The 10,480-nt window shown below is 36.1% G+C and overlaps 1 protein-coding gene across 1 annotated transcript; it reads right to left on the reverse strand.

Annotated features, from left to right (window-relative positions):
- Nucleotides 1-368: 368 nt before the first annotated feature.
- Nucleotides 369-6,547, reverse strand: LOC112012291 (pentatricopeptide repeat-containing protein At1g03100, mitochondrial). The gene is made up of 3 exons (XM_024044677.2): nt 5,733-6,547; nt 4,284-4,708; nt 369-4,075 (listed from the first exon to the last, which is right to left on the reverse strand). Exon 3 carries the CDS (start codon nt 4,019-4,021, stop codon nt 1,667-1,669), a length of 2,355 nt encoding a protein of 784 aa, XP_023900445.1. The 5' UTR covers nt 4,022-4,075; nt 4,284-4,708; nt 5,733-6,547; the 3' UTR covers nt 369-1,666.
- Nucleotides 6,548-10,480: the final 3,933 nt, after the last annotated feature.

Raw genomic sequence — 10,480 nt, forward strand, 5'->3', positions numbered from 1 at the left:
CTTAAATCAATGGTCCTCCCAAGTAACTGCACCATAAAATCTTAGTTCGTTGAGAGATAGGTATTCTGATTGAATCAGATAACCACAAACACCAGATATATAGCTCTGTGGATTTATGTCTAGAATTATAAATTTACATCCTACTCAAATTTATGCATCAATAAGTAAATACATCGAATAGATACATGACCTACAGAAAATAGTTTAAAAAACACAATTTTGCATTCCTACCACAATGTGATTTGCTAAGGATCTATTCCTAAAAAACTTTCGACTTTTAGACCTTATCAAAATACACAAAAAATTACATTTAAACAGGGATATATTTGCCAAAATGTACCACAGACATCAAAAGAGTGTGACCGAGAGAAAAGAAAAGCATTTGCTCAGACATTTAGGGGTTAACATCCATACAGGCCATAGAAAGTTTCAGATTGATGTTCCAAAGAATTTCGGGCACCCAACTGAAAGAAAATTCCCATCTCCAGGCTTCTGACTGCTATGAAAAAGATAAAGCTCTATATATCAGACCTTTACAGAAAACAGCAAAGAAAAGTCCAAAAGGACATAAAAATTTTAAGCTCCCTCAAAAGCTGAGCAAATAACAAAACCCAAACAACCCAATAGCACCAAAAGCCTATAATTTTTTATTTTTATAAAAATGAAACGAAAAAACAAAGCTCAGGGATTAGAGCACCCAGGAACAGTTGACAATGTCTCTAACTTTGCCCAAAATCCTTATCCTGAATTCCTATATCTTCAACTTCTGCGGAGTCTTCTCCAGAATGCAAACATAAGAGTTTTTTTCAAAAGTCACCAAGAGCCCTTCTTGCCTTTGACAGCTTGACTTCAATGGAAATCCTTCACCTTTGGATAACAAAAGCATGAATTGCATCACCTTCAAGACTTTTAGAAGTTTCACCAGCTGCAATAATCCTGGGATTGCCTAAGGAGCAACCATGAAATTTATCAACTAAACAAGGGGTCAAGTGCTCAAAAGGTACTTTATTTGATCCTAACAGCCAGTTGGGGAAAAAAACACCTTCCAATCTCTTATGATAAGAGAGTTAAAATTTACTTTTTCACTCAATTTATGTAAAGGAAATAGTAGTTTGAGTAACTTTTGCTAAGATTTGGAATTTTTTCCTCCAAGCTGCATTGCCCTTCCGCACTCACTGGATATTGCTAGATCAGGCTTTCACCCTTTGCCCAAGATCCCAGGCAGGCAGCTGAGGATTTAGGTTGAAGGTATGAACCAAGGAAGGTGTGAAAAACATCCGAGTCCCACAAAATACTGAGCCAAAAACAAGACAATCTTTTAATGTCTTCTTCTAATGATGTGAAAAGTAACATCAGCTATCTTATCTTCAAAAGGACAGCGCCCACTTTTTGCCTCCAAATTCTCTAAATGACAACCAACACCATGCTTTTCCACTGTAACTTAATTCTCCTCCCCTGCTTTGTCTCTTTGTTTCCCCCACCCCCCCTCCCCCCCCCCCCCCCCCCCCCAACTCCCAAATGCCATTGCTAATGCAAAAGGGAGGGCAATAAACCTACAAGGCTGCCACCTATAGCTACATCAATCTTGATTTGCTTGAAAATTTGTATCACGTCACATCTCATCAGATTATAGCCCAAAAAGCCATGCAATAGGCCATGAATTTCCTCAGCACAAGCCTACCCACTTCTTGAAAGCCAATCCTGCTTCTCTCTTTTTGAATTGGGCTTCTGTCTGGACTTTAGGAGTTTTGCCCTTATAAAGTGTTTTATGGTACTTCAAGAAGAGAGTTCGGTATTTGTACTTATCAACAAACATGTTCCCCTTTTCCATCATCTCCACGACTTCATTTGCTCGAAAAAAAAATCCACCCCTGACAAATGTATAAAGTACAGAATCCAGGAGTTCCTGATCAAACTTCATTGAGGTAGAAGAAGCAAGACTCTTCATCTCACCCCACAACTCTGTCACCTCCACATATTTTCCTCCAACAGCAGCGTACCCAGTAACCATGGAATGAAAAGTTTGAGCATTTGGAGCATGCCCTAGACTCCTCATCTTATTCAGAGCCTTCTCAGCATCTTGCATTAATCTCTTCTTGCAAAAAAAGTGTATTACATTGTTCCAATCATGAACTCCACTATCAATTTTCTGCCCTTCCTTTATTTCCTGCAAAAGCTTTGCCATCAACCCTGCCTCACCACCCTCTTCACATCCCTTAAATAACATCTCAAAACCTTGATGGCTAGCTCGTGGTATTTTGGCCTCTTTCATCTCTTTGAATAGATGGAGGGCACCCTGGGTATCCTTTTGAAGCACTCTAGACTGCATCAATGCCTCATAACAGCTGGAATCTAGTTGAATCCCAGCCTTACGAGCATCTCGTAAAAGTGAAGCTACTTCCCCTGCCCGGTTTACCTTGCAATACGCTTTCAAGAGGGAGGAATATACAGAAGAACCAGTTCGAACCCCAGCCAAACGCATCTCATCAAGAAGGTCATGCGCCTGATCCAACCACCCAAGAGAGATGCATGAGTTAATAACATGAGCCAAGACTGAATTATCATTGGAAACTGGGGAATCTTCCTTCTCCGTCTTGATAAGAAATTCTGCCAACTCCTTGGTCTTGCCAACTTCTAGAAAAGCCTTAACTAATTTCACATAAATTATTTCAGTTGGTTGAAGAATTCCATGTTCAGTAGTAATTAATTCAACTTGCATCCGCAACTTAGCTAACAAAGCACCAAGCACTTGCTTTGCTTCAGCCTCAAGTTTTAAGAAATGTCGGTCCTTGGAGAACTCTTCATATTGAAATAATTTATTATTCCCCAAAATCTCAAATTGTTTCTGACTCAAACTTGGCCCTGAAGCCAAACTAGGAGGAGATTTTTTTCCACTTGCAGCAGCATCATATACAAGTGTAGCTACAGCAAGAGAATTTCTTGCTTCTTTTGCTTTTCGAAGCATTTCCAAAATCATGCTAGATGCAGAATCTAGATCACCAAATTTTAAGTGGCATGAAAGCAAACAATTATAAAACTGCCGAAACTGAATATCACTCAAGTTATGAGCTTCATCAATATATCTTTGCAGCCTCTTTAGCTCTTCTCTTCGCCCATTTCTCTCATATATATGTGCCATTGTGATCAACAAGTTCGCATCGGCTTTGACACCAACTCGAGGTATCATGTCAAGGAGCTGCTCTGCCTTCCTAGTTGTCCCAAACAAAAGACACCCAGCCAAAGCAATGTTGACAGCAGTAGTAGTAGGTTTCATAGAAATCAAAGGTGCATTACTCTTTTTACGCGGATCTACCCTATCATCTTGGAACAAGTAACCTATCTCGAGAATCAGCTCTGTAGCAAGGTAAGCCCCAGGAGCTGTTTGTGACATGTAGGCCAAAATTGCAGACCAAGCTGTAACAGGGGGATATTCTTCCAGTTCCACCAACTTTCTCAATATTGTTGATGCAGGAACTGGTAATCCAGATTTGGCAAGACAAAAAGAGAGATATATTAGTGGCTCCTTTTCGAATAAGGTCTGTTTACATTCCTCAAAAGCCTGTTCTACTAATCCATAAGCTTTCTCGAGCCATTGAACATCAAGGCTTTCTGCAAAGCTGGTTATAAGCCTGTGCACAACAGATTTTCTAGGAAATCCTGCCATCTGCATGTGCTGTTCATATAACTTCCATGTATCACTAAATCTACCCTCGTTGATTGCATTTTGTATCTCCATACTTAGTTTAGCAGGGTCTCGAGCCTGAACCAATATTGTTCCAGCCGTCATCGTAAAAGACTTTGGTTGATGGGAAAATTTACTCTGTAATCCCAAGACAACAGTTTGCATGTCTACGCGGGTCAAATAGGGGATACCAAAATGGCGGACCAAACTGCAACACCAACGAGCTTGAGGTCGGCATCTGAATGCTTGAGTTACATTGCTACTGCTCACAACAAGTAAGAGATATACAACAGAAGAACTTGCAGTGATCTGATTGCTAAGTTTTCTTATGGATAGCATCTTGTCTAGACAGCAAACATTGACTTTGATTCTAGTACTGAAACAGGTCAATATCTGCAATGTGGACAGCATTAATGCGATGCACAGACTTAAAAAAACTGCAGCATACATATGACATTTAATATAAAGATAGCCAACTTTTACTTGTAATTCATGGACATAAAAACTAGTGACATGCCATGTGACCAAGTGTATAGAATCAATGACAAACACAAAAAAGAAAAGATTGATATCACAAATTGCAAAATGAAAGGGAAAGTACCTATGATGCACGGACACGGCAAAAATTCACAAAGTGCCTGTGTCTGACACGGGTATCAGTCGGATACAGGTATGAATGTGTCTGATACACACCCAGCCAAAACAATAAAATTCACGACACAGCTAAACCCAAAAAAATATACGGATCCTTCAGAAGAAATTTCTCTCTTCACTATGTTGCACCATCAGTCATGGATCCCATGATCAGACTGGCAAGAAGCAACCCATTAGCCACCTTGATCTGATTTCTAGAGGATTTGCATAATGTTCAGATCTGATTTCCCCATCTCCTGCTCGTCGCTTGGTGTCTCTTCATTTACTTGCATTTACTTTGTTGTTTCTAGAGAGATCAACTTTCCTCTGAAATAGATTCTTCCAAATGGTATCACCCACTTCTCTGTCAGTAATTTGACCTCTTTTATCGCTCTGTATCACATTGCAGATGTGGCCATAATTGCACATTAAAAAAAATTGAAAAGAAGAAAGATAAAACAAGTGCAATATAATCAACAAGAAAATTAAGCTTTACAGCCAAAGAGCTCTAGCTCAACTGGCACCCCATCCCCTTATAAGTTCTAGTGGGAGGGTGACGTCTTGGGTTCAAGTGCGTGTGTAACATGAAAATCAAAATACAGAAAATTAAGCATTACTTAACCATGTATACCCTCTATTTAGTTGAACAATTAAATTAATTCCCCTACAATAGTCCTAACTAGCTTATCAGGATTACACAATGAGGCAAGCCTCAAAGAAGATGCCTCACTTTCAGACTTGACCCTTAGATCTCCTGAGGAGCAAACCTCAGATGTTAAAGCGCTCATATAGCACACAATTCACCTTTTGTGCATCCCCTAAGCCAACTATTTTATCTATAAGCTAAAAATCCTAAGAACCAGCATCTTCTATTTTCAATCTTAGATTCCTTAGACTAACACTTCTTTGATATAAACATTTTAACCCAAGAAAGTTGGAACATAAACAGCTTTAAAAAAATGATTCTTCAAGTATGGCCCAGAAAACCCATTTGCCATTTAAACCAAAACCCCATAATCAAAAGAAAACCCAAATGCACAATCTTAAGAACCCCAATTATTTTATCTATAAGCAAAAAATCCTAAGAACCATCATCTTCTATTTTCAATCTTAGGTTTCTTTGACTGACACTACAGTTCAACCTAAGAAAGTTGGAACATAAATAGCTTTAAAAAAATTATTATTCAAGCATATCCCAGAAAGGCCATTTGCCATTTAAACCAAAACCCCATAATACAAACCAAAAAAAAAAACACCCAAATGCAAAATCAACAGGAACCAAAACAAATGTTATAATAAATGTCAATCCTGAGGAGAGGACAACAACCTAGGACATGAAATACACGAAATCAACAAAACCCAAAAAAAAATCACAAAATGATAATGAGCAGAGAGAGAATGAAGTGAAGGAGCTTACAGCTGAGAGAGAAGGAGTAATCGAGCATGTGCGCTATGTATCGGAACCAAGTTGATACAGAAACGAGACTGTCAGTGTTACGTTGAACTGGTACTGGTCTCAGTCTCGGAGGTTTTCTAAATCCCTAAACTTATTTTGTTGGCTCCCCTCCGGTTCAAATTCTTCAGTTTTCTCCAGTTTTTACCCGGATGAAGGACACGTGGCACGTAAAACATCTGAAGGTAAAAAATATGCCACATCAAAACATCATTTATCTCCATCCATCTTACCCACCCCTTTCACTCAGCAACCTCCATTCACAAACCCACCTCCCATATACACCAACAATCTTGGCAAACGGACGGCAAGGAGCCATCGGAAAGGTGCCGGAGACGCCACCCTCTAACACCCATGGCTTAGAAAGGCCACTTGGTGATTGTCAATTTTCACTTTTTGCTCATCACCAGCTTGCACTTTTTGGTCTCTAAGAATGTGTAAGAAAAGATATGAAATTGAAATCTTGAAGTTTTTATCAAAAAATGGAAATTGAAATCTTGTATATGGGTAAGTTTCCTTCCTTTCTTACACTGCTTCCTCTCCTCTTCTTCTCAAAGCCGCATAGAAGAATGTCCCAACTATGGTTGGTCCCAGCAAAGCAAAGCAACCATTTTCTTTTAAGAAAACAAAAAATAAAAGTACAGTAGCTGCAAAACCTTCGTAGCATTGCTATTTGTTGCCATGGATGTTAGTGGATGGCATCTCCGGCACCATTCCGATGGTCCTTGCCGTCCGTTTGCCAAGATTGTTGGTGTATATGGGAGGTGGGTTTGTGAATGGAGGTTGCTGAGTGAAAGGAGTGGGTAAGATGGATGGAGATAAATGATGTTTTGATGTGGCATATTTTTTACCTTTACGTGCCACGTGTCCTTCATCCGGGCAAAAACTGGAGAAAACTGAAGAATTTTAAACGGGAGGAGAGCCAGACCCCCAAATAAACAATATTTTGTTATATTACATTACGGCCCCATCCATGTCCATAATTTTTATAAGAGAAACTCTTCAAACTTTTCATATATTTCTTTTTTAGGTATAAATTTTAAAAATTTAAATGTTGAATTTCATATTCCTTATGTTCTTAACATACATATCAAATTTTGTTCAAATCGGATATTATTTACTATTTGATCAATTAACTTATTTTTTATATACAACTTTAAATTACAAAAACTTGAAATTATAATATTTATTTGATGACATAGCAATTAATCTTTGATTTTTTTGAAATTTTGTAAGCATTATGGATGTAATAAGAATATGCAATCTAACGGTTAAATTTTTTAAAATTCACACTCAATATAAATATATACAATAAATTTGTAGGGTTTCTCTCCAAACTAGTTTGGAGAGAAACTTTTTTCCTTTTATAATTTTGGCATATTTTTACTCTTTTTATAATTTAAACCACTTTTATAAATTTTAGTTCTATCCCATTAGTAGGTTTTCCGTTTTTATTTTTATTTTTTATTTTTTAAAAAAGTACAATAGTCTAAACTTTATTGGCTTATTAAGAACACAAGAAAAATGCTTGCCTTTCTTTTTTTTTCTTTTTTTCTTTTTTTCTTTTTTTTTTTGCCCTTTCAGATCTTTCAAATTCAAAAGGTATCTTCAACCTAGTTTGAAGAGAAAGTCTTCAAACAGTTCATATAATTTTTTATTGGGTTTGAATTTTGAAAATATAACTGTTGACTTACATGTTTTTATTATATTTTTCATGCTTGCAAAATTTCAAAAAGATCAAAAATCAATTGATATTTCATCAATAAATGTTTAAATTTCAATTTTTGTAATTTAAAATTATGTATAACAAATAAGTTTATTGATTTAATAGTAAATAAAATCCGATTTGAATAAAACTTGACATGCGTGTTAAGAACATAAGAAACATACAATCCAACGGCCAAATTTTTATATTCCACACTCAATATAAATATATACGAGAGGTTTGAAAGTTTCTCCCCAAACTTTTTCCACTCAAATGACCCCTTGCCATTTTTTAATTTTTTTTCACAAAAAATTTTTGTTGTCTTAAATAGCTAATAAAAGCCATGAAATGATTTTTTTTTTTTTTTTGGGAGAAAAAGCCAGGAAATGATTTTTGAGGCTTGAAACAACCAAAATAAGTCTCTAAATGTGCCTATTAAAGGGCTATATCCCATTGTCTATTAGTAGTGTTTCGTATTCATGAATTACGAATGGTGACCGTTTTTCATTGCTTTCAAAAGCACATACAAATTTTCTGAGTGAGACACATCATTATAGAGGATTTCATGGAATTTCTTCAAGACTGCTACTTGTAGAATACGGATCTTAGTTGTATCTTGTGTGGACAAGCTTGTAGTAATTTATTAGCAACACTTATGATGAGGGCAAATATTGTCTAAGGACAACATTGATTCGTGCCTATGGCTATAAGTTGTTTTCCTTTGTTTAATTCATTATTACCCATTTGTTTCCAATAGCACCTTCATGTGTTGTCCTTGGATCCTACACTGCATAACCATAAATCAAAGGTGATCCAGTTGCCAAATTAAACCCATTTACCTGTTTTATAGCAAAATTTTCACATAGGAGTATGACATTGACTATTAATAAACCTTTGCTCTGATTGCTTGTCTCTCATTGGTTTGCATTCTCTTGGCCGTTGCAGCCTTTCAACAATGACGCATCTTCTAGATATGTGTCAAATATGTCTTCCTTACTGGGGACTTCAGTGAAAAAGTCTAAGTGCAGCCTTCGCTTGGCTTTTTTCATCCATCAAATAAGGGTTATTGACTCCATAATGAATTTTATGGTCTTAAGCAAGCTCCTCGTGCATGGTTTGTTGAGTTCAGCACCACGGTTTCTTAATTTAATTATTTTACTAGTTCCTATGAATCTACCCCCTTCATTCATTGTGCTAATATATATTGGCACCATTTTGCTTATTCCCTATGTTGATGGTATGTTCATTATTAGTGATAACCTTAGCAACATTCAAGAATTAAATGATTTTCTTAGCCAACAATTTGAGAGATGAAAGATCTTGACAATCTTAGCTACTTTTTGGACCTTGAAATTATCTTTTCATTTGATGGCTTATATCTAACTCAATCCAAGTACATCCGCAACCTCTTGTCTCAAGTGGGCCTTATAGATATAGTAAGATTACTGATACTTTGGTCGAGCTTAATGCACATCTAAATCTACTAGAGAACCACCTATATTGATTCTACCATCTATTGGCAATTGGTTGACAGTCTAGTACATAGTAATATTTTAGCCCTAGGTCAATTTTGAACTTCTCAAAATATGTAACATGATTATGTTGCCATTTTTTTTCCCAATTCTATTTTTTTAAAATGATTATTTAAATGCCGCAAAATGGGATGTCTACGTTGTCCTACTGTAGTTAACAATGATGTTAAATACAAAGGGAGTAGGCAAGAGCATTTGGACTATCAAAATTCCTTTGAAATTTGTTTTTTGGGATGGAAGAAGTTGTTTAAACTATAAAAATAATTAAAACTATTCATTAAGCACACCATTGGCATGGGGAACAAAGTTTTTCTCTAGATTATAACTAGCATCAAGACGGTGATCTTTTCCCCCAGTATTGTTTGAGAGTGGTTTATGATCTTGCCAACTCCACGAATGCCAAAGTTTCAAATGTTAGAGAACTAGTGCTCTAACATGTATAACAGTATAATGAATAAGTTTTGTACGTTCAAGAGCAGTGGCATTAGCCACACTTCACATTGAATGATTTGGTCAATATCCAAGCTGGCTTACCCAAATTTGTTTAGGCCAACAAGATGCAGGTGTTTGGGTTCCTTCTAAGTTTAGAAGGCATTCTTACAATTCAACACAAAATTAGATTAGATTTAAGCTTCTCAAGGTGGATTCTGCTATAAATTAGTTTGGTTTAAAGCTGTTATACGTTTGTTGGCTTGCGATGAGAAATAGGCTATATTAACTCGTAATATAGTGATAGACTAGTTTCTCAAGGTTAGAAGTTACAACACTGACATTTTTATTGAAACCATAAAGTTTAATTTGTTAATTTTGAAAAAAAATTGTGTTTGATTTAATACATCCTTAAACTATAGGGCTTAAAATAATCACCTTAAAAATTAGTTATGTACTCAGAAATTTAGAAAATATTCGAGTTATTAGTAAATTGTTTTTAAATTCTTCGAATAGAATAAGAAATGAAGATCCAAATATTAACCTGTAATTTGAATTATCCATATATGTTTCTTTATAATAGTAATTAAAAAAAAAAAACCCATATATTATTTGAGGTAATTTTATTTTCTAAGGTGCCCTTATCAATAATCAAAATATGTAGACCTATATGGCGAAAGGTATCTCTTGAGACCATGGTTGTAAAAACTGGACCAGATTGACCAATCCGATCGGTTGAATTGGGAACCGATCACCAGCTTGGTTAGGAAAAAAATCCCCAAAACCAATAAAAATTGGTCAAAAACCAGGAAAAACCAAGAACCAAAGGCAAATCCAGTTTTGCCCCCGGTCCGATTTTTAAGATATTCTTCCTTAAGCAAACCGTAAAGTTCCATAAACATCAAGTGGCGAGCCCAACAATATAAATCAAATAGGAAAACAACAAACAATTCACACTTCCCGTGAGAGGAAGTTGATTGGTCCCAATAGCAAATAGTTGATCCCATTGATAAAATTAAACTTATACAAAACAGTAAATTGTCAAT

The sequence above is a fragment of the Quercus suber genome, unplaced genomic scaffold (assembly GCF_002906115.3).
Source record: "Quercus suber isolate HL8 unplaced genomic scaffold, Cork oak 2.0 scaffold_29, whole genome shotgun sequence".
In the NCBI taxonomy this organism is placed as follows: domain Eukaryota; kingdom Viridiplantae; phylum Streptophyta; class Magnoliopsida; order Fagales; family Fagaceae; genus Quercus; species Quercus suber.